This window comes from Crocodylus siamensis, chromosome 12, assembly GCF_052110815.1.
Source record: "Crocodylus siamensis isolate JL-2025a chromosome 12, ASM5211081v1, whole genome shotgun sequence".
Lineage (NCBI taxonomy): Eukaryota > Metazoa > Chordata > Crocodylia > Crocodylidae > Crocodylus > Crocodylus siamensis.
In genome coordinates this window covers 37,371,711-37,396,637 of record NC_143406.1, presented here as the reverse complement: position 1 = coordinate 37,396,637, position 24,927 = coordinate 37,371,711, and the positions used below count along the sequence as shown (strand labels likewise).

Sequence of the window (24,927 nt, the reverse complement as noted above, 5' to 3'; positions counted from 1 at the left end):
ATTTCCAGGGCATTCTTTTTCTGCGGTCAGGCTCTGTTGTAGTCCAAGATCCATCTTTGCAGCTCCTTGAGTCTTCCCAGTACAGCTTGCTTCTACTAACCTAAGCTGATTCCAGGCTAAACCCCCTTGCTACAAAAACTCAAAGCTTCATTTGTATTTCTGGATATGTTTAGGCTGAACACTTATTGTGCCTAATACCTATACCCTCAAACACACTGTGCTGCTCTGCACATGTTGCTTCCTGACCAGAAGCAGTGTAGCCATGTCCGTGAAATGTTGGGGCTAATTAGTCCTGCTGACTGACAGTAATAATTAGCCAGCCCATGGCATCTCATGGGCTTGACTATACTACTTTGAATTGCATATGTATTTAGGTAATCTTGTGTGAACTGGCATTGTACCATTCATTTGAGCATCTGGATTTGAGGCATCTAAATAATTTACATATTGGCCATGATATTTGCATTTCACATGTGATATTTTAATATCCACAGCCTTGCCCAAAAAATTGTTGCCACCTACCGTCTTTGCTCTGAGCAACTGTCATCTCAGCATCACTATGACTATGGAATGCGTGCTGTTAAATCTGTCCTGACAGCAGCTGGAAACTTAAAACTAAAGTACCCAGAAGAAAATGAAAGTGTCTTATTACTTCGTGCTTTGCTGGATGTAAACTTAGCTAAATTTTTGGCACAGGATGTGCCTCTGTTTCAGGTATGGTATCAAGTGGATTCATTTAAACACTATAGCTTTGACTACTGCTTTATGAGCTTAGATAGATAGACAGATGGATGACCATGATAAACCAAGCCAGACCATTACCTTGATTTAAATCAATTCAGCCCAAACTCTGTCCTTATTTGTATTGATAATATCATACTACAGTCAGAGAAATAATCTAACTGAGGGCATGACTTGGCTCCTAATTTAATTTTTAAAAACAGGCTTATAGCAATGACTTTTCACAGTCAAATGGGTTGCGAACTGGCTGGAGGGCCACACCCAGAGGGTGGTAGTGGATGGGTCCTTCTCAACCTGGAAGGACGTGGGCAGTGGGGTCCCCCAGGGCTGGGTCCTCGGGCCCGCACTGATCAACATCTTCATCAGTAATTTGGACGAGGGGGTAAAAAACACCCTGTTCAAATTTGCTGATGACACTAAGATGTGGGGGGACGTGGGCACACTGGAAGGATGCAACAGGCTACAATCAGACCTAGACAGGTTACAAGGGTGGGCGGACGAGAATAGGATGGGTTTCAACACACACAAGTGCAAGGTGATGCACCTCAGGAAGAACAACCGGCACCATACCTACAGGTTAGGGAACTCCCCTCTTGTTAGCACGGAGGTGGAAAAGGATCTGGGGGTCATCATTGACTCCAAGATGAACATGGGCCGGCAGTGTGGAGAGGCAGGTAGGAGGGCCAACCGCACCTTGTCGTGCATCCACAGATGCATCTCGAGCAGGTCCAAGAAGGTGATCCTCCCCCTCTATGCGGCACTGGTCAGGCCGCAGTTGGAGTACTGTGTCCAGTTCTGGGCGCCACACTTCGAGGGATGTCGACAGCATGGAAAGGGTCCAGACCACTCACATGATCAGGGGACAGCAGGGCAGGCCCTATGAGGAGAGGCTACGGGACCTGAACCTGTTCAGCCTCCAAAAGAGAAGGCTGAGGGGGGATCTTGTGGCCTGTTATAAACTAGTCAGGGGGGATCAGCAGGCACTGGGGGAGTCACTGTTCCCCCGAGCACCGCCAGGAGTGACCAGAAATAACGGTCACAAGCTGGCAGAGGGTAGGTTTAGGTTAGATATCAGGAGGCGCTACTTCACGGTCAGGGCGGCTAGGGTCTGGAACCAGCTTCCAAGAGAAGTGGTGCAGGCTCGTACCCTGGGGGTGTTTAAGAGGAGGTTAGATGCACATCTTGCTGGGGTCGTTTGACCCCAGTACTCTTTCCTGCCATGGCAGGGGTCAGACTAGATGATCTGCTCAGGTCTCTTCCGACCCTAGAAACTATGAAACTTTTAAGTTACTTTGTGAAATGTTGCAAGGTATCATGTTAATGGCACTTCATATAGAAACTCCATCAATGCCTCTGAATGGAAACTATTTTTTGTAAATTTTATATCTTGGCTTGGTGTTGTAAACAAGGTCAGCAAGTTAAATCAAAACCAATAAAAATGACCTGTTAAGGCAAAGTGAAATTGCTCCTACTTTGCTGCTTCTTGAGAGGAGGATAACAAATATATTGAGCTCTGGACCATCAGTATTCAATATAAGCACCTAAAATCTGGAATACACATGATACCTACCCACAAAGTCACTGCTGTGAAAGAACAGAACCATATCTTCCCATTAAATCATTTGATCTCTTCCCTTGCCCCTCCAGTGAATTCAAGGCCAAATTTTCTGTGTTGAACTACTTCGGCAGATGCAATTTGTGTCTGTGTATGACACTAATCCATGTATGTCTGCTGTACAGCTTACATTCTCCACTATTTGACTGTGGACATATATGAGTCATTTATAGGGGCAAGTACTAAGATTTGCTCATTCAATTATCTTTGGGTCCAAATTTGTGACTGCAGTTTGTGCCTATGAGCAGGGATCCTGGTTTTCTCTTATTAAAAAAAATCACAAATTCTCTGACAAAAAATCGCAAATTCTCTGATTAAACCCCCCAAAATCCATTGTTAAAATTAAAAGCCCCCTGCAGCCCTCCCCCATCCCTGCTGGTGCCCCTCATTGCCTCCACGACAGCCACCTGCCCGACTTGTGACTCTTGCCACCACCTACAGCCCCTGCCCCCTGGCCCTGCCAGAGGGAGCCCCCAGCTGCCAGGGCTGTGGGGCCAGGGACCCAAGGCTGCAGCTCCCTGCCCCCAACAACAGGTAACTGCAGCAGAAGCAGCATGGACTGGCTCTGCCACTGCTCTGCCTGATCAGGTGGGGGTGGGCCCAGCTCCTGGCTTTCCCCAGCCATGGCCCACAACCCCCCAGTCCTGCCAGAAGGCCCCCCAGCCCCCTGCAAGCCCCACTTACCTCAGGCTCCAGGAGCAAAGAGTGAAGCTGAGCTGAGCAGACCTGTGGCTAACTGAGAACCTCAGGCCCTGCTGTTATCCTCCCCCTTCCCCTTCCCCCTCCCTCTCCAGGCAGGACTTTGAGTTTCCTGTCCTGTTTGCAAACACCTCTTGCAGGCTGGAGCTCAACCAGCCTGCAGAGCTGTTTGTAAAAGCAGGGAATCTGTGGGTTTCTCTGCTAAAAGGAGAAATCCACATTTTCTCTGATGAAAAGGGGAAATCCATGGTTTTCTCTGTTTTTCCATGGGGAACGGAAAACCAGGATTCCTGCCCTTGAGTTAGCTCTCAGTCCAGCTGAAAACATTCCCCCTTAAAGTTGAATTTCCTGTATGATCAGTATTCTTTTTATCTTACTTTATGCTCTAGCCATTCATTTTTATTAAGCTATTCTATAATGAAGTTCTGTGTTTATTTTTTTTCTTACCAGGGTATCATATCTGACCTCTTTCCTGGAGTGGTTCTTCCTAAATCAGACTATGAGCTGTTTGTCCAGGCACTGAATGAAAATATTAAAAAAATGAATCTTCAACCAGTTCCTTGGTTTATTGGAAAAATTATTCAGGTATTTTTTTAAGTATTACTATCTCAAAGTAGATTATTTTTTACATATATCTTTAAAGCACATGTCTCAGTGCTTTATTTGTGCCTAAATTGTTAGCTAACAGGGTGTTACAGAAAGCTTGACCTTACAAAATGGAAAAAAACCCCAGGAGGTAACAACACTGAAGGGAAAGACCTATCTTGATAACAGTAAGTATTGCAATTAGTCAGGCTTCTGATCATGTGGCAAGGGTACTAGACTTTGCAGTCTAGTCTAACCCATATAACTTGGGCCAGACAATGAGATTCTATCTCTTACTAAGGGAGACAGCATAGCCTATCGGAGAAAGCACTGCACTGGGACTTAAACGACTGTCTAACCTTTTGAGTGATCTTGGGCAAGTCAGTTAATCTAATTTTGCTTTAGTTTCCCTATCTTTAAAATGTTAATAAGGATGTTGACCTCTAATGTAAAATGTTTTGAGATCTAGATGGTATTATTACCAGCACTCAGAGGTATTGTCTTTTACTCACTCTGCCTAGTTTAATAGAATCACAGAACATTAGGGTTGGAAGGGACCTCAGGAGGTCATCTAGTCCAACCCCTTGCTCAAAGCAGGACCATCCCCAACTAGATCATCCTAGCCAAAGCTTTGTCTAGCCGAGTTTTGAAAACTCTAAGGTCGGAGGTTCTTCCACCTTTCTGGATAACCTGTTCCAGTGCTTTACTACCCTCCTTGAGAGAAAATTCTTCCTAATATCTAACCTAAACTTCTCTTGCTGCAACTTGAGACCATTGCTTCTTGTTCTATCATCTGCCACCACTGAGAACAGTCTAGCTCCATCCTCTTTGTAGCCCCCCTTCAGGTAGTTTAAGACTGCTGTTAAATCCCCCTCTGTCTCCTCTTCTAGACTAAATAAGCCCAGTTCCCTCAGTCTTTCCTCATAAGTCGTGTCCCCCATCCCCCTCACCATTTTTGTTGCCCTCCACTGGACTCTCTCCAGTGTGTCCACATCCTTTCTGTAGTGGGGAGCCCAAAACTGAACACAGTTCTCCAGATGTGGCCTCACCAGTGCTGAATAGAGGGGAATAATCACTTCCCTTGACCTACTGGCAACACATCTACCAATGCAGCCCAGTGAGTCACACCATTGTACACTTAGCGCTCTAAAGCAGGGTGGTATGAAAGTGGCAAAACTGACAGGTGGATAGGTAAGTATCAGGTTGGTGGAACCTGACTAAACCTCAGTTCTTGTCCACATGAGACTTTCCGTGGTTTAGCTGAGTTAGTTAAACAGGTGCAAAAGGCTGGGTGGATGCTCTTCCTTGGGTTTACTCTAGTCTTATTGGGGCACAGCTTGAGCTGATTAGGAATTGATTTAAAAGATGGGAAAAGGCAACTCTTAAATTGCGATGAGAATGTCTTCACAGTGGATGGTACTAGGGTAACCAAGCAGTTTAAGAATAAATAGAAGCTCACTCAGTGCTAGTTTGTATTGCAGACAAAGCCTAAATCGGTGTCATTTATGTACTGAGAGCTTGGATATGGGACACCTAAACAAGTGGACTGGATATAATCACCCTTTATAGAAGTGAAAAAATGATGTAAAGTCCTGCCTTGGTGTAAACAACTTCAATCTGGATAAAGTTGCCCTAGACTATTACATGCTTCTCTCCACTTAGTGATAAATGCTGTTATATCACTTCTTGCATGCAGCTGTTCCCACATAGCTGCTGGTCTGTCTGTCTGGGTGTGATTAAGAGCAAGGATGCAGCTGGATGTGCCTGGATTGACAATTCTGTTGTCCCTACACAATAGTACAAGAATGCAGTACAGTCATGTAGTTTTACTCATATTACATTCTGTTCTGTATAAGTTAAATTAACTTATAAACCTTTTGTCACTGATGCAGATTTATGAGATGATGCTGGTGCGCCATGGATACATGATTGTTGGTGATGCTATGGGTGGAAAGACCTGTGCCTTTAAAGTGCTAGCAGGAGCCCTTGGTGATTTATATGCAGGTAAAAATAGAAATCTTGTCTCCAGGATCCCTCATAAAAAGCTATTAATTCTATGACCAGTGATGCTGTTTAACAAATGTAAGCTCAGTTGTTATTTTTGTTCTTACCTGGCTGAAGAATAGAAGAGAGTTTGGATAACCAGGGATAGGATTAGAAACCCACCATTGTCTGAAACCAATAAAGTTGGTCAGACGTTTTATTAAGCAGTATATTCATACCTCATGGTCTTGCAAAACTGGTAGGCGTAGTCTCATCAAATCATTTACTTGAAGCATAGCATCTATCTGAAAAATGATGGAACAAAAATTGCAACTTTCTGCCCAATTGACCCACTCCCAAAGAAAGATTCTGGGTTGTTACAAGTGCAAGAACAGGTTTGTTGCTCTTTTTCCCTGTTCATTATTTTTTACCTTGTGCTTTTGCATACAGTAACTTGCTCCTGCTTCGTGCGAGAACATGCTCTAAGTTTGAGTAAAAAGGTTGCTACTCACTGCTGGCTACCTTCCAGCTATCATGTCCTTTTGCCTTTGACAGTTACAGTGGGGCTATCAGGGATGTTCCATTTCTATATTTCATTTGCTAAATCTAATTTTAAAGCCCTTTTTCTTTCTCTCTAGCTATTCAAGTCAACTTTTTTTTTTAATTTGTACTCAGATAATTCCATGGATGAATTTGCTGTTGAGTACAAAATTATTAACCCCAAAGCTATTACTATGGGACAACTCTATGGGTGTTTTGACCCTGTGAGCCATGAGTGGACAGATGGAGTCCTTGCAAATGCCTTCAGAGAACAAGCATCTTCAACCTCTGATGAACGCAAGTGGATTATATTTGATGGCCCAGTGGATGCAGTTTGGATAGAGAACATGAACACTGTGCTAGATGATAACAAGAAGGTAACCATCACTTTTGCCAGTTATGTGTAGGAATCCTCTAATTTATTGAAGTGAGGTTGTTTATTGCCCGTTGTTATACAGCTCTTCTAAGTAAAATAAAATACATGAATGTATCTCTCCAGTTGGAATTGAAATTCATTTATTTACAAAATAATCATGATCTTAGCTGCTGAAAAAGTATTAGCAAACCAGAGACAGATAATACTGCAGCGTTCTCTTTTTCTTTGTGACTAGCAGCAGTAGCAAATGGAAGAACTAAGACAGGGTCTATAAATATCACATGCTGGGAAAACATAAATGAATGCAAATTTGCATTAAGTGCAACAGTTGAACTTGTGACAGACATGAGTATAAATGAATGCTCAGCTATAACATGATTAACCCATATTCATGGGATGTTTTCCTTCTAGCTGTGTTTAATGAGTGGTGAAATAATTCAGATGAATTCCAAAATGAGTTTAATTTTTGAGCCAGCTGATTTAGAGGAGGCATCACCAGCAACTGTCAGCAGGTAATGTGGAAGCAGCCAATGCTGACCTATCCCATGCAACAGACCCAAATTTGAATATGCATTGCAAATACATTTTTGCATCGTAACTACTTATTCTTCCTAGGTGTGGGATGATCTATATGGATCCTCAGCAGCTAGGCTGGAAGCCTTTGAAGGATTCCTACATGAACACACTACCCCCAGACCTGCAACAGGAGCATAGAGAACTGGTATGAGCTTCAATTTCTTCTTTTATTTTACTGTCCCACTGAATCCAAGGACCCCTGTATCAATTGCATGCTTCTCAGCAGTTAGTTTTTGGAAACTACCCATTGCCTCACAGGGACTTAGTAATGGGCCTGAAAACTGCAGATACGATGGGTTCCTGAAAAAAATTGTGGGGAAAAGTAAGCATTAGAAATGTGCTGTATGGGCCTCTCATGTGTTTAGTGCTTTTAAGAAATGCCCATCATAATATTATCTTCATCAAGTACCTGGTCCTGCAAACATTTGCCAGGTTGAGTAGGATCATTCACGTGAATATAAGGACTACTTGTGTTGTGAGGATTTCTAAACACTGTTCTGAAATAAGGGATGAGACTAAATTAGCAATATTGCACTTCTGTTTTAATAACAGTTCTGCATTTAGAAGTATTTTGGTAGGGACTAAAAACTGTAGCATAAATATAGTTACCTTATTTACTTGAATCCAAGATAAGTTTTTTTTCTCCCAATCAGTGTGGGGCAAAAAAGCCTCATCTTGGATTCAAATACTGGTCCAGGGTAGATAGCAACTTAGCTTTGGCTTTGGCCCAGGGCTTGGGGCTGAAACTGGAGCTGCACCCCTGCCTGTCCCAGGTTGGACCCCAGTACCTCCCACTGTTGGTTTTCTAGTTGTAAGTGAAGCAACAATAAAACTTTAATAAAAAATTCAAAACTTTGGCAGCCGTTTCATTTCGGAGGTGTTTTGATCCATTTCAGTGCCCAAAACACCAAATCCAAAATGAAACGGAAGGCTGTGAAACATCTCTGAAACTCAACAAAACCATCCAAAATGTTTCAGAATTATTTTGGATATTTTGGAGCCAGGCTTGCAGGGAAACAGAAACTAAGAAGAGAGAGGGGGAAGTGGGGCAGAAGGACTGCTCTGATATTAACATCTGTAGCTGGCCAGTGACTGCGATCTGTCCTTGAGGTCCCTTCCAATCCCAGTGCTCTGGAGGAGGGATGGCAGCCTGTTGTCATCCTGCGCGCAGATCTGGGGGCCTGCACCCCTGGAAGGAGTCTGGCACAGCCCCGCAGCCCTCCCAGAGGGGTGTGGGCCCCCAGATCTGCGCACAGGATTACAGCATGTTGCTGCTGTTGGCTGGGGCCAGCATCGGCACCCAAGTCTGCTCTGCACAGCCCACACCAAGCACAGCCGGGGGAGCCAGGGGAGAAGCCCACATGGCTGTCCGGCCTGGCCCCATCCCCCACCTGGCCCAGCCTCCTGACACTTAAAAAAAATCCAAACCCTCCCCCCAGCAAACCCTCACTCACTGGCTGTAGCAGGGGCTGTGGAGGCTCTGAGGCCTCCAGGCAGGCCCCAGCATTCCAAGAATCAAAAAAAAAAATCATCTCCGCACTCACTGGCTGTAGAAGGACCTGTGGGGGCTCTGGGGCTATGTGGCAGAGGCCCCCCCACGGAGCCCCCCCACAGAACTGCCACTCCCCAATCTCCCCTTCTGCCCTGCCAACCCTGGGCCCTGATGCTCCATCCAGCCCCAGCCTAGTCCTGGCACTTGAAAAAAAACAAACATAAAAGCCCTGCACTCACCAGTTCTGGTAGCAGTGATCATGGCCTCTGAGGGCTCATGGCAGAGCTCCCCTGTGCAGTGTGAGGGAATGGGGATTGCCCTCCCCACCTGGCATCCACATGGTAGCTGCCCCATGGCACAGATGCAGCATGGCTCAGCAGGGCAGCACACACTGTCTGGGAGCTGGGGCCACTGGGGCTGAGCAATGCCAGGCTCCGGCTGACAGGTGGAGCTGCCCCAACTCCCAGACAGTACGCCACATCCTGCCAAGCCGTGCTGCACCCGCATGATACGACAGCTACCACACGGGTGCCAGGCGGGGGGTGATCCCCACTGCCCCCCGCTGCAGGGAGTGGCTCTGCCACAAGCCCCCAGAGGCCCTGACTGCCACTGCTACAGCTGGTGAGTATGGGGCTTTTTAAGTGCCAGGACTAGGCTGGGGCCAGGCGACGGATGGGGCTGGGCAGGACAGCCATGGGGGCTTCTCCCGTGGCTCCCCTCAACCAGGGAAAGGCAAGCACAGCTGAAGGAGCCACGGGAGAACTTGCAGCCACCCAACTGTGCCTGCCTCTCCCCAGCCAATCTGAATCTCTGAAACAGGATCGAAACTCTGAAACAGATTTAGCCGAATCAAAACAGAGCAGTGATTTGAAACACTGAAATGAAACACTGTCCTCCAAAAAAGCCAAATCCAAAATTGAAATGAGACATAGCCATTTTTCACAGCCCTAGATATGCAGTGAGCTTAGTTAGGCTGCTCCTAGCAACTTCCTGACGATGAGAGTCAACAGGAGGGGAGGGTCCTTCCTCTTATTTACAAAAGCATTCGCCATCTCTCAGCATTGGATTCTGTGTATATAACAGGCATATAAGGAAAATGTTTTCATTTAACCCTTTCAATCCTGGGGGTGAAAAATGATAAGAGGAAATGCTCAGAACTTCACATGCTAAAATGATGTAATGTATTATATTTGCTGTCTAACCAGTGTTTTCTTGTATTGTCTTTCTCAATTAACAGGGAGTGTGTACGACTTCTATTTTCACAAGCAGGCTAGTGGGCAGTGGAACATGTGGACTGATTACATCACTAAAGAAGAGCAAATGATACCTACTGGTGCAAAGGTTAACATTAATCTTTTCCGTTATAGACAGTAACTGAGTGATAAATGGTTCATAGATTGATTCATAGACTCTTAGAGGCTGGAAGGGACTTGGTAGATCATTGGGTCCAGTCCCTCTGAACTAGGCAGGAAAAGACAACTGGGGTCCCCAGCGAGGTGACTGTCCAGTCTCCTTTTGAAGATTTTCAGGGTAGATGACTGTACCGCCACTGGAGGGATTTTATTCCACAGTCTGGACACCCTGACTGTGAAGGAATTTCTCCTGGAATTGAGCCTGAAATAACCTTCCAGGAGTTTGTATCCATTGCTCCTGATCTTCCCCAGGGGTTTCCTAGTTTCCTAGTTGGTAGGGTCAGAAGGGACCTGAGTAGATCATCAAGTCCAACCCCCTGCCATGGCAGGAAAGAGTACTGGGGTCAAATGACTCCAGCAAGATGTTCATCCAGCCTCCTCTTAAAGACCCCCAGGGTAGGAGCCAGCACCACTTCTCTTGGAAGTTGGTTCCAGATCCTAGCTGCCCTGACAGTGAAGTAGCACGTCCTGATGTCTAGTCTGAATCTACCCTCTGCTAGCTTGTGACCATTATTTCTTGTCACTCCTGGTAGTGCTTGGGGGAACAGGGACTCCCCCAATGCCTGCTGGTCCCCCCAACTAGTTTGTATACAGCAATAGATCCCCCCTCAGCTTTCTCCTGTGGAGGCTGAACAGGTTCAGGTCCCTTAACCTCTCCTTGTAGGGCTTGCCCTGCTGCCCCCGATCACGTGAGTGGCCCTGGTCTGGACCCTCTCCATGTTGTTCTCCTGAAGTGTGGCGCCCAGAACTGGACGCAGTACTCCAACTGCGGCCTGACCAGTGCCGCATAGAGAGGGAGGATCACCTCCTTGGACCTGCTCGAGATGCATCTGTGGATGCATGACAAGGTACGGTTGGCCTTCCTGACCACGTCCCCACACTGTTGGCCCATGTTCATTGAGTTTACTGAATTCTTGATGTATCCCCCCGGTGTAGTGGTAAGCTGCTACCAAGTCCCCTCTCAGCCTTCTCTTCTGTAGGCTGAAGTCCCTCAGCCTCTCCTCATATGGCTTGTCTTGAAAGTCCCTGATCATATGGGTGGCTCTTCTCTAGACTCTCGCAAGTTTTTCCACATCCTTGTTGAAGTGCAGGGGTAGTTCCTCCTGCTTGTTCCCCATGCTCCTGGCATTGGTGTACAGGCAGCTGAGACCCCCAACTGACACCCTCGATTTCCTGAGACGCTGTGGGAGAACCATTCTGGTAGCATTTTCAAAAACAGTTATCTTAGTGTCCTCCAGGTGGGAGCTTTCCTGTGTGCCAGTCCCTGGGCATGGTCCACTTGGAGTTTCCCCGTCCCCCAGCGAAGTCAATTTAAAGCACTGTCTAGCAGATCAGCCATCCTGGCTGAGAACACGGACTTACCCTCCACTCAAGGTGGATGCCATCTTGTCCCAGAAGTCCTCTCTCCCTGAAGTGCATGCTGTGGTCAAAGAAACTGAAGCCCTCGTGGTAGCACCACCGGTCAGAGGCATCTGTTTACTTCTTCTACACAGCCTTCCCTCTTGGGTCCATGGCCTGCAGCAGGGAGCACAGAAGAAAAAACTACTTGAGTCCAGTCCCTTGAGCTCAGCCCCCATGAGTCCCTTGACTCATGACCCGGTCCAGATTACTTCTGCCCATGTTGGTCGTGCCTACATGGATGAGGAGCATGGGGTAGTAGTCAGAGGGATGGATGTGCCTGGGGATCCTCTCCGTAATGTCCCGGATGCATGCCCTAGGAAGGTAGCAGACCTCTCTGGCCAAGAGGTCCGGACAGCAGATAGGTCCCTCCGTGTCCCTCAGGGGAGAGTCCCTCACAACTCTGCATCATTGATGCACAACTCTACATCAGTTACACGTGGCACCTAGATTAATTTCTGTTCTGTTAGAGCCTTCTATGAGCCTTTCCATTTTTAAGTCCTGTTTCTTTTGTTATTGGACCAACACTTGGATCTCGGCATTCAAAGTGAGCATGGAGAACAAGGATGATCCAGTGCTTGAAGATCTGGGTCCTGGTCCTTGTTGCTACAGACCTTGGGGAAAGTTCTTACAATAGAAAAGTAGCCTCTGATTTGCAGTGCCTCCATTTGTAATTCTTAAGGTCCAGTCTAGCATAAGCAAATTAATCAGAACTATCAGATAGACTGACTTATAGACCCCTAAGGATGTGGAGAGCAACATCCTGGGTATCCTGAATGTTCAAGAGCTCACCAAAATTTAAGGTGCATGCATTTTGATAGCAGCCTTTGAACTTAAGCTTTCCAGGTCTCAGATTTCCCCTCTACAAAGTGGGGTGAATTATATTTCCTTACCATATAGGTGCAGTGTGAAGGCAAATTCAGTTCAGTACAGTGCTTTAAGAAGTTTAGATTAATGTTTTCCATTCCCCTGTTACCTTGATGCCTCATTTCCATGCTAGGTATCAGCACAGTTAGCATCTGGAATGAAGTATGGGGGACAGAGAAGATGAAATTTGACTGCATCCTCTAAAAATATTTTTTAGATATACACAACACAGCTTCTGCTCACATGGGGGAGAAGGAGAGACATCCCGTGGCAATCTGCTCCCTTCCCTTTGCACAGCAGGGGGCAGAGCTGACCTCAGAATCAAATCAGGAACCATATAATTCCCTTTTAATTTGTATTACTGTAATGCCTCAGGTCCCTAGACATAACCACCTTGTGCTAGGCACTGTACAGATGCAGAACGAAAGTGGGTTCTTAGCTGCCAGCTCTTAATTGTGCTAGAAATTTGTAATAAAACTTTTTGCATTTCTTAATAATTTTTTGAACTCTGTATTTGTACTATAAACCTGCTGCAGTACATTGATTTCAGATCTATGTTAATTATGGTATCAGAGATGTCCTTTTCATGAAATCTCCCATCTAACAGGTATCTGATCTCATAATCCCAACCATGGTAACTGCCAGGCAAATATTTTTCTTAAAAACATATGTGGAACACAATATTCCTTTGCTGTTTGTGGGTTCCACTGGCACAGGAAAATCAGCTATTATCAACAGTTTTCTGCTAAAACTTCCGAAACATCAGTACATCCCAAACTGTATCAACTTCTCTGCAAGAACTTCAGCTAACCAAACCCAGGATATTATTATGTCAAAGCTGGATAGGAGAAGAAAAGGATTATTTGGACCTCCAGTGGGAAAGAAAGCTATAGTATTTGTGGGTAAGAAAATTTTGTTTTCTTGTGTCTCCTGAATTCTGAATTTATGTGGAAAACCTAAACTCTTTATTGAGTCTGATAATTAAACACTGCTTCAGTTCTTCTTTTCTATAAAGCACCTGTAGAAGAAAAGCTTATATACATTTAAGTAGTGCTTCTCTTTGAGACGGACTCCCTTTAAACCTGTGAAGGCTGGTTCCTTGTAATGTGATATGAAATAAACAGCAAGCAATCACTATTGAAACAACATTTTTAACTTAAATGTGCATGATAAAATTGCATTGGATTTAGTATCTGTATCAGAAAGATTTCATAGACATTAAGGCTGGAAGGGACCTTGGAAGATCATTGAGGCAGAAACTCAGTAGGGGGTCACAGGATCCCAGCAAGATAAACATCCAACTTTCTCTTGAAGGCTTTCAAAGTAGGTGCTTGAACCACCTCCATGAAAGCTAACATTTTCCTAGTTCTGGCTCAGTTGGAATTTTTTGTTTGCCTTCTAAGAAACAATAGGCAGCTGCACTTTCAATTTTTCTAACCTTGTTTATAGATGATCTAAATATGCCTGCAAAGGAAGTGTATGGAGCCCAGCCACCCATTGAGCTTCTTAGACAATGGATTGATCATGGCCATTGGTATGATAAGAAGGATACATCTAGGCTTGATATCGTAGACGTCCTGTTTGTTTCAGCAATGGGCCCTCCTGGTGGTGGAAGAAATGATATTACAGGTAGGAAAATATACAAACTACTTGTAACCGGAGAGAGAGAAATACATGTCTGAGATGAGATACCATATAGTTAACTAAAGATAGGGAGACAAACTTAGTTTTACTGGAGACTGGTGATTACATCTGTAGTAAGTTGAAAATAAGATTGTATGGTGCTGGATATTATTGGGTCTTCTGTTACAGGACGTTTCACACGACACTTGAATATTATTTCCATCAGTTCTTTTGATGATGAAATTTTAGCCAAGATTTTCACTTCAGTTGTTGACTGGCACTTCAGTAAGGGCTTTGAGCCAGTATTTTTAAGGTAAGAGTGAAACATTGCCTGGGACAAATATTTTCTCAAATTGTTCCTCTCCATACTTCATAATTTCCTTTTTTTTAAGGCTTGGCAAGCTGATGATCCAAGCTACAATGGCTATTTATAAAATGGCTGTCGAGAATTTTCTTCCAACGCCTTCCAAATCCCATTATGTCTTTAATCTGCGGGATTTCTCCAGGGTTATTAGAGGAGTGCTGCTGTGTCCACATACCCACTTACAAGTAGGTTGCTTTTCAACTGTGTTCCTAGAATAAAGATAGTAAAAAAGGATTAGTGAAGTAAATTCTTGTGACTTCCATTCATAATAATTTCAATACTTACATATCTAAAATGAGGATTGGGTTAGAATACTTTTCTCTATATTTTCCCCTCTGCCTCTGAAAAAGAATATTCATATGTTCTTGAAAATGGTAGTAGCACCAGCAAAGGTTCAATGTGTTAGGCATTGTATATACATGTAGTATGTGACAGTTATCTGTCCCGAGACTGTAGTTTTAATAGGCAAGACAGGCAGAGAGGAGGAAAAAGAGGATTAAAATTTCACAAATGGGGAACTAATAAATGAAGTAATATGGCCTCAGAAATATATCTTGAACAATGGAAGTTTCTGGGGACTACAGAAAACCAAATGTATTAATAATCTGAGCAAAGGCCTCAGCTACATCACAATTCGATGGCTGGGGAATTGGCTCCGAAGTCGGACCTAGAGAGTGGTAGTCGACGGAAGTGAATCATCATGGCGCCCAGTGGTGTCGCCCAAGGCTCCGTCCTCGGACCTGTACTCTTTAACATCTTTATTAACGAAGTGGAGATTCGTGTCAGAGGTGGACTGGCCAAGTTCACCGATGACACCAAACTTTGGGGTAGAGCATCCACACCCAAGGATGGGCTGGTGATCCAGGCTGACCTTGATAGGCTTTGAAAGTGGGTGGATAAAACCTGATGACTTTCAATATGGAAAAATATAAGGTACAGGAGACCCTCGCCATTTGTGGGGGATACATTCTTGTATTCCCTGCGAATGGTGAAATCCCCGAAATAAGGCACTGCGTTCATGAATGTAGTGCCCCCGGCAGCTGTGGGGGGCGGGGGGGAGCACGGCTGCTCTGGCGACGGCAGGAGTGCAGCAGTAGTGGTGGGAGCCTGGCAGTGGCAAACGCAGAGCTCCTAAGGAGCTCCTTTAAGTGTATTTAGGTTGTGGGTTCGGCATTTGAAACTACGAATGCCAAACCTGCTAATAGCGAGAGTGTGTTGTACTCCACCTCAGAGGAAAAAACCCCCTACATCATACTTATAGGCTCAGCAGTGCTACACTCACTACCACCATGGTCAAATGGGACTTGGGGGACATGACTGACCATAAGACGAACATGAGCCACCAATGCGATGTCATAGCTGGTACAGCAAACAAAACTTTGGTTTGCATCCATAGAAGCTCCTCAAGCAAATCTCAGGATGTCATCCTCCCGCTGTACTTGGCCTTGGCGAGGCTGCAGCTGGAGTACTGTATCCAATTCTGGGCTCCACAATTCAAGAAGGACGTGGAGAAGCTTGAGAGCCACACGCATGATCAGAGGGCAGGAGAACAGGCCTTATGAAGAGAGGCTGAGAGCCATGGGACTCTTCAGCCTGGAAAAGTGCAGTCTCAGGGGTGACCTGGTGGCAGTCTATAAGTACATCGGGGTGTACATCAGGATCTGGGGGAACGCCTGTTCACCAGAGTGCCCCAAGGGATGACAAGGTCCAGTGGTCATAAACTCCTTCAAGACCGTTTTAGGCTGGACATAAGGAAAATCTACTTTACTGTCCAAGACCCCAAGGTCTGAAATAGACTCCCTCCAGAGGTGGTGCAAGCACCTCCTCTAGACTCTTTTAAGAACCATGTGGGCGCTTATCTTGCTGGGATTCTTTGACCCCAGCTGACATCCTGCCCCTTGGGCAGAGGGCTGGACTTGATGATCTTCCAAGGTCCCTTCCAGCCCAAATGTCTATGAAATCTATGAAAATTCTCATCCTGTTACAATGAAGAATTGTGCTGGTGGGATGCAAGTTGGTCCTAAAATCTAGCTATGAGTGAACTCTCTTGGTGCAGAAGCTGAAGAAAACAGCTGCAGACATTCTTGAAGCCTTCCTGGAGAACATTGGAATAGTTAATGTGAATTAACTAATGTTAATTCAGTGGCAGGATTTGTTCACAGTAATCCTTATTTCTTGTGAGGAGAGTATACCTAGGCCAAAGTCTGTCTTTAGTGGGCCTAGAATTTCCTGACCATTGTTTCCTCCTTGTCATGTGTCCCGAGTCTTGAACCCCCTTGTAACGTGTCGTGAGTCATAGAATCTTAGATGTCCTTTGTTTGATGTCTCCAGCATCATTCTAAAATTTGAAAAATCTTTGTAAAAAGCCTACGGATAAACCCACTCAGTGTAGCAATAGAAAAATGATTTCACATAAGAGGACAGCTTTCTATTGGCAGAATGGATAAGACATTGTCATTAGGTATGGAGGAGCCAGTTTAGTTAACAAATACAGAGCCACATACTGAACATTTGAAAACCAAGAGTTCCATTAACTTGGGCATGAGGTAAATCACACTCCAAATGGAGATCAGAGTACTTTGGTTTTAAGCAGTTCCTGCCTTAAATATATTTGCATGTTGATTTCTCTTTGCACATATAGGATGGAGACAAGCTGATCAGGCTCTGGATTCATGAGGTTTATCGAGTTTTCTATGACCGTTTACTTGATAATGAGGACAGGCAGGTGTTCTTTAAGATGGTAAAAGAAACAACATCAAATAGCTTCAAGCAGAGTGTTGATAAGGTATGTTAGGTTATACATAATATTTTGGATGTAGAGGCTGGATTAATTCATTATAAAACTAATTGCACATTTTATATTTGGTTGGTATTAGGCAATTTTTTGGGTGGCATCTGTTGATACACCCACAGTAATTGGGGTAACCTCTATCTGTGTATTGTGCCTTTGCACATGCAAATAAGGGCCTTCATTCTGCAAATTACACGTTGCAAATGGAATCAACTTCAGAAGGGCTTTAAAGAGGGCCAGAGGGCCACTTGGAATGAGTAACTTGCATGAATAGGGCCAAGATTTCAGCAGTTTTTGACTTGTGCACATTTGAAAGAACTCACAGATGCTATGGGCACGTTGTTAGAGGTGCTCTGGAAACTTGACAATATACCTGACAAGGAAATCATGGTGGCTGCTCTGTAAGGTATGGAGAGCTGAAAAATTACAGTCAGCACACGCGTGTTACTCCCATCTGTTTTTTGCTTGGGCTAAAAGCATGCATCAGAACAGCTGGAAAACAGGCTTTCCCACAGTGATAGTACTATGTGGATAAGAGAGTACATTCAAGAAAAAAGGATTTATGTTATTGTAAAGTACTTAGTCTGAATTATCTCTGATTTTTGTATTTTCAATAGGTACTGAGTCATCTGTCACCTACTGGCAAGATCACTGATGATAATATACGCAGTCTCTTTTTTGGAGACTACTTAAAACCAGATGGTGATGTAAAAGCCTATGATGAAATCACAGACTTAAAGCAACTGACAGCTGTGATGGAATATTACCTTGAAGAGTACAACAATATTAGCAAGGCACCAATGTCCTTAGTCATGTTCCAGTTTGCTATTGAACATATTTCAAGGATCTGCAGAGTGTTAAAGCAGGACAATGGTCACTTGTTACTGGTGGGGATTGGTGGAAGCGGGCGACAAAGTGCTACCAAGTTGGCCACCTTCATGAATGCTTTTGAGCTCTTTCAGATTGAAATTACAAAGTCTTATGCCACCAATGAATGGAAGGAGGATGTGAAACGTGTTATGCTGCAGGCTGGTGTCGGTGACAAAAATGTGTGCTTTTTGTTCTGTGATAATCAAATAAAAGATGAGGCATTTGTGGAGGACATTAACATGCTACTGAATACAGGTGATGTGCCTAACATCTTTGCAGCTGATGAGAAAGCTGAAATTGTGGAGAAAATGCAGGCTGCAGCAAGGACAGAAGGCAAGAAAATTGAGGCAACTCCACTTGCTATGTATAACTTTTTTATTGAAAAAGTGAAGAAAAATTTGCACATTGTCTTAGGTCTGTATATATCTCACTTTGTCTTTTTGTAGCTCTCTTTATTTCATAACCCTGGTAAACTTAATTAACAATATGGATTCCTTCCAGCAATGAGTCCGATTGGAGATGCGTTCCGGAACCGATTACGAATGTTCCCATCACTGATAAATTGCTGCACCATTGACTGGTTCCAAACTTGGCCCACAGATGCTTTGGAAATGGTTGCAAACAAGTTTTTGGAGGATGTTGAACTTGAAGATGAAGTGCGGAAAGAGTAAGTATTTCCTTGTCAGAAAATTTATGCAGCTGTTTGTTATTTATGCCTCAGCAAGCTTGTATAATTATAATTAAGATATTATCCTAATATAAATGTACCATTTTTTGTTACAGTGGTACAATTCCATTGAAGGCAGTAGGACTGTAATGGATTATGGCCCCAATATTTGTACACGCTAAATACCTGCAGCACTCTTTGACTTCAGTAACTCTGAAAATCAGGCCATTAAGAAGAGAATTTGATCAATTATGTATTTGTTAATGGGCAAAACCAGTTCTTAGCACTCTTTTACCACTGTGTCATTTCCTTGAATTCAGTATGGTTACTCTGGATTTAAACTGATGTAACTGAGAGCAGAATCTGGCTCCATTTTATTAGATGTTAAGAGAACTATATGGTTTGGTAGGTTATCGTTATTGATTGCTGTGACATAACTCTAATACCTAATTAATAATTAACTCTAATACATAGTTACATAGTAACATGGGATTTTCCCTTAGGGTTGTGTTGATGTGCAAATATTTCCAAGAAAGTGTGAGAGAACTTTCAGTGAGCTATTACAACACACTGCGAAGGCACAACTATGTAACACCGACATCTTATCTGGAACTGATTCTCACCTTTAAATCACTGCTACACAGCAAAAGGCAAGAAGTTAATACAATGAGAAATCGGTACCTCGTTGGCCTCCAAAAACTTGACTTTGCATCTTCACAAGTAAGCTTAGACTGAAAACAGTAAGGATAATTTTTTTAACATGGCATATGGGTAATAAGGCAGGCAGCTGTTAAGGCTAAAAAGAGTTGCAAGCTTAATTCCCTGTTCACTGTACTATTAGCAATTTTCTTTTCAAAGCCACCAGGAAATGTTAAAGTACTGCTTAGCTATTTTAAGAGATTGTGACATATATTTTTAGATGACATCACCTAATGGACAGGGTGCTATTCAATCAACCATGGTAGAAGAAATAGCTGAATTAAAAAAATGCAATAGTTTTCTCAGTGCTCCTTTTTTGAGAAATCTCTTGCAGAATGGCTTCCTTAGGCGCCTTCCTAATACTGACTGTACATGCCTATGCTTATTAGGGATGTGTGAAGGAGGCCCTATTTGATTCGGATTTAGCCTGAATCGGGGACAGTGATGGATTAGTTGATTCGGATCTCTGCCCCCCCGATTCGATTCAGCTGAATCCGAATCTGAAGATTCAATGCTGATTCAGAAAATCAGCGATTCAGCCATAGACACAGCTTTAAAAGTTTTTTCTACGTACCTTGAGGTACCAGCACGGCTTGTGAATGCTGCAATGCTGGGGTGTGTGGAGCGTCCCACTGGAGCACAAGGGGGCCCCCCACATGCTCGGCAGTGATCCCAAAAGTGAATTGGATGTATTTCGAGTCTGTTTCCGGGTCTGCTGGGTAGCGCACATGGGGGTGCCCCTGTTCACCCCTGGCTCGGCTATCGGCCACAGGGCGACCCCGGGTGCCCCCCAGACCCAGGAAGCGCCAGAGGGTTATGGGGGGGCCCCCCGCATGCTCCCCAGTGGACCCAGGAGTGCTTCTCGTTCACTTCCAGGTCCACTGCCAAGTGCGTAGGGGAGCCCCCTACGCTACTGTGGGACACTGCAAGCACCCCAGCATCGCAGCGTTCATGAGCTGCCTTTTATCTAGAGGTATGTAGAAAAAATATTTAAAGCTGTGTCTATGTCTGAATTGCCAAATCTGTGAATCAATTCGGAGGGTTCCTTGACTTCAGAAAAGCCGACTTTGACAAGCTCAAGAGGCTAGTCAGTCAGGCCCTCAGGGACCATGATCCCAGGGAGTTGGGAGTTCAAGAAGACTGGTTGCTTCTCAAGGAAGCGATCCTCAGTGCACAAGCTAAATCTATTCCAACACGGAGGAAAGGCAGCAAGAAGGCACAGCAGCCCCCCTGGCTCTCCAGGGACCTAGCGGACCTACTGTGGCTAAAAAGGAAAGCCTACAAAGGCTGGAGGATGGGATTCACCTCCAAGGAGGATTACTCCGCGCTGGTCCGGTCCTGCAGGGAGCAAACCAGGGAAGCCAAGGCTGCAACTGAACTCCAACTAGCTTCAGGCATCAAGGACAACAAAAAGTCCTTTTTCAGATATGTGGGGAGCCGGAGGAAAAGCAAGGGCAATGTTGGACCCCTGCTAAACCAGATGGGGCAACTGACAACTGACACCCAGGAAAAAGCCAACCTATTAAATAGGTACTTTGCGTCAGTCTTTCATCAGTCCCACGGGACGCCCATGCCTGCTATGGGACAGGGAAATCTGGGTGAGGGGGATCCCCTACCCTCCATCAATGCTGACCTCGTGAAGGAACACCTTGAGAAGCTGGATACCTTCAAGTCAGCTGGCCCTGACAACCTGCACCCCAGGGTACTCAAGGAGCTGGCGAGCGTCATAGCCCAGCCCCTGGCATGGATCTTTGAAAACTCCTGGTGCTCTGGTGTAGTGCCCGAAGACTGGCAGAAGGCCAATGTGGTGCCGATCTTCAAGAAAGGGAGGAGAGTGGATCTGGCTAACTACAGGCCCATTAGCCTGACTTCTATCCTGGGGAAGATCTTAGAAAAGTTTATTAAGGAGGCCATCCTTGAGGGACTGGCCCAGGCTAACATCCTAAGGGACAGCCAGCATGGGTTTGTTGCGGGTAGGTCTTGTTTGACCAATCTCATTTCCTTCTATGACCAGGTGACCTATCACCTGGACAAGGGAGAAGAGATTGATATCATATATCTTGACTTCAAAAAAGCTTTTGATCTGGTATCCCATGATCACCTCTTGGCCAAACTGGCCAGTTGTGGCTTTGGCTCCACCACGATCCGCTGGCTGGGAAATTGGCTTCGTGGTCGGACCCAGAGGGTTGTGATTGATGGCAGTCACTCATCATGGTGCCCTGTGACCAGTGGGGTCCCTCAAGGCTCTGTCCTGGGACCCATACTGTTCAACATCTTCATTAATGATGTGGACATTGGAGTCAGGAGTGGACTGGCCAAGTTCGCCGATGACACCAAACTTTGGGGCAAAGCATCCACGCCAGAAGATAGGCGGGTGATCCAGGCTGACCTGGACAAGCTCAGCAAATGGGCAGACGAGAACCTGACGGTGTTTAACACCGAAAAATGCAAGGTTCTCCTCCTTGGGAGGAAAAACCTGCAGCATCCTTATAGGCTCGGCAGTGCTACGTTGGTTAGCACTACAGAAGAAAAAGACTTGGGGGTCATCATTGACCACAAGATGAACATGAGCCTGCAATGCGATGCTGCGGCTAGTAAAGCGACCAAAATGCTGGCGTGCATCCATAGATGCTTCTCGAGCAAATCCCGGGACGTCATTCTCCCCTTGTACTCGGCCTTGGTGAGGCCGCAGCTGGAGTACTGCGTCCAGTTTTGGGCTCCACAATTCAAAAAGGATGTGGAGAAGCTTGAGAGAGTGCAGAGGAGAGCCACGCGCATGATCAAAGGTCAGGAAAACAGATCTTACGATGACAGGCTGAGAGCCATGGGACTCTTTAGCCTGGAAAAGCACAGGCTCAGGGGTGATCTGATGGCCACCTATAAGTTTATCAGGGGTGACCACCAGGATCTGGGGGAACATCTGTTCACCAGAGCGCCCCATGGGATGACGAGGTCGAACGGTCACAAACTCCTGCAAGACCGTTTCAGGCTGGACATAAGGAAGAATTTCTTTACTGTCCGAGCCCCCAAGGTCTGGAACAGTCTGCCAGCGGAGGTGGTTCAAGCGCCTACTTGAACACCTTCAAGAGTAAATTGGATGCTTATCTTGCTGGGATCCTATGACCCCAGCTGACTTCCCGCCCTTTGGACAGGGGGCTGGATTCAATGATCTCCCGAGGTCCCTTCCAGCCATGATGTCTATGAAATCTATGAAATCTATGAAATATGAATTCAATTCGGAGAGATTAAAGAGTCCTCTGATTCAATTCAGATTCGGAGATTTGACCACCGAATCGGGTCAAATCTCTGCCAAATCAAATCAGGGACCAAAGTTTCACACAGCCCTAATGCATATCTCCCCTATCAGGATGTGGAATTCAAAAAGAGAGTTACTATTACTGAAATGAATGTTATTTCCTATGTAGATTCTTCCTAGAATTCTTCACCCAAAGTCCCTGTATGACTAAATCACTGAACGTATTTCGCCTCCAGCTCTGTTCCTGTCTGTTTTTGGAATAGACCTTCCCCACTTGGCGGGGCCTTCCTGCTCTTTCTTGGTGGGTGGAGAAGAGCACACAGTGAAGCTGACCTCCTCATCTCTGTCTTCCTCCTTATTTGAATATATGAGTTTTTAAATATATGAATATATATTTCACTGTGTGTCCTCTTTTAAAAATTGAACTCTTTGTATCTGGACAATTTTCTGCCTACACTACTAGGATTTACTTTTGTTTCCCTTGTGTCTATATTAGGTTGCAGAAATGCAGAAGGAACTGACTGCTCTTCAGCCTGAACTCATTCAAACCTCTGCAGAAACAGAAAAAATGATGATCCAGATAGAAAAAGAAACAGTTGAAGTAGATGCAAAGAAAGAGCTAGTGTCTGCCGATGAAAAGGAGGCGAATGAAGCTGCAGCTGTTGCTAAAGCTATTAAGGTATTTACAAGAGCCTGACTATGCAAGGTAATCAATGCATCTCAACTCCTGTCCAGGAAAAGGGAGTTGATTTGATGGACAGTACAATAGAGGATGGCCCAACTTCCTAACAATGCAGTTAAAATAAAGACATGAGGAATGATGGTTGAAGTGTAAATAATGCTAACAAATATCACAGTGACTAGGGTTAGGTGTTAGCCAGGATTTACAAAGCTCCCAGAATTTTATAGTGCCCTAGGATTCCCATGCCTTTGGTAGACTGTGGCTGCTTACAGACATGAAAAAAACAAAACAAAACTGCACTTTACTTTCAGCTTGGCATGCCCCTGTACCGAGTGCAGCACATGCCTGGAAGAGGCATTGCATCAGTTTGACCTGACTCTCCCAACATCTGTACAGATCACATGCTTCAGCAGGGATTTTTGGCACTTTTATCTAATAGCTGATTTACTTTTTCTCTAATAGCTAATGCTTCCTCTTTTAGTAAAGTGCTTGCTTTTTTCACATCTGTCAGTGGGCCTATTGCACACAACTGAGTTGCACATACTGCTGCCTCAAAAAAAAGTTAGTTCTATCTTTTCAACTGAGTTGGGAGGGAAAAAACTGATCCCATGAATATGGACAGGATGAGTTTCAGTCCCTACATAAAGCCCAAGGAAGCAGATTTTATATAAGCACTCTGTGAAATGGTTTGGAGGGAAGGAAATCTCCCTGTACTACCTCAGGACATGGGTAATACACAAGAAGTTTTTCTAATGGCTGCACCCTGCAGACAGTAGCTATGTCGACTGTGATGTCAAGCCTTCTACTTAATATAGAGCTTGTGGGTTGTTGCTGCTTGTGGGCACATTAACTATGCCTTGATACTTTCTCAGCCTCTTCCTGGTTTCTGTTTTCCTAAACACTTGAGCCCCCACGCCTGCAAAATGAACAGCAGACCTCCTTTTCCCATGCATTGCAGCTGCAGCAGCTGTAAAACTTTTGGGGTCTTCTCTAGGCTCAAGGATTTCACCTTTGGTTTTGGTACTGAATATAACCAGTGTGTTCAGTGTGGGGTTGTTAGGACTTTGACTGCATTAATGTTTTTTTCACTTACATGACTATACTGGAGAAGTAAAATATACATTTTACAAGAATGGAATTAACCCTTGGATACTCATGGTTGAGTTGTGTCAACATGATATCACATCATCTTGTTGTGCACTGGTTGTCCTGTGATGGGGGGTCCTCATTAGTACTTTACACTTGGTAGAGAATAAATACAGGGCTGGAGTTATAAAATAATCTAGAATTCTATAACTCTGATACTGGGAAATGAAACTATTAATATGTATTGTGGTGGAAGCTCAAGTTAGAAGCCAAGATACATATATACACACCAAAAAATTCAGGCAATGTGAGAGAACATTGCCATGACCAGATAACTGTGGCCTACTACTCCAGGAGAGATTGTGAGACTTCTCAGTGCTTTCTCAAGTTGTGCAAAAATACAAAGACTATACAGTTGTTGGGGCTGCAGGCAAATTTTTGCTTGCTGCATCTTGCTGTAATAGCACCATATGCAGGTTAAAAGCAATGGGTATCAATACACGTGCTCCAGGGTGAAGGGAGGGTTGTGCCTTAATTAGAGTAGCTCTCAAAGAGCTGCTCTAATTAAAGTGCCTGCATCATCATGTGTATTCAGTGCTCCACCC

General features: G+C 44.7%; 1 protein-coding gene across 1 annotated transcript in view; it reads left to right on the top strand.

The window, feature by feature from the left end:
• DNAH3 (dynein axonemal heavy chain 3) overlaps nt 1-24,927 on the top strand; it is a 128,787-nt gene that overhangs the window by 79,066 nt on the left and 24,794 nt on the right. Inside the window, exons 33-49 of the mRNA XM_090024694.1 lie at nt 495-714; nt 3,506-3,640; nt 5,533-5,644; nt 6,299-6,540; nt 6,951-7,051; nt 7,155-7,260; nt 7,374-7,437; nt 9,845-9,948; nt 12,892-13,186; nt 13,734-13,913; nt 14,097-14,220; nt 14,300-14,456; nt 16,913-17,056; nt 17,680-18,346; nt 18,434-18,599; nt 19,103-19,319; nt 23,051-23,233. Of these exons, the coding sequence (XP_089880820.1) occupies nt 495-714; nt 3,506-3,640; nt 5,533-5,644; nt 6,299-6,540; nt 6,951-7,051; nt 7,155-7,260; nt 7,374-7,437; nt 9,845-9,948; nt 12,892-13,186; nt 13,734-13,913; nt 14,097-14,220; nt 14,300-14,456; nt 16,913-17,056; nt 17,680-18,346; nt 18,434-18,599; nt 19,103-19,319; nt 23,051-23,233 (3,217 nt within the window). The remainder of the gene's footprint in view (nt 1-494; nt 715-3,505; nt 3,641-5,532; nt 5,645-6,298; nt 6,541-6,950; nt 7,052-7,154; nt 7,261-7,373; nt 7,438-9,844; nt 9,949-12,891; nt 13,187-13,733; nt 13,914-14,096; nt 14,221-14,299; nt 14,457-16,912; nt 17,057-17,679; nt 18,347-18,433; nt 18,600-19,102; nt 19,320-23,050; nt 23,234-24,927) is intronic.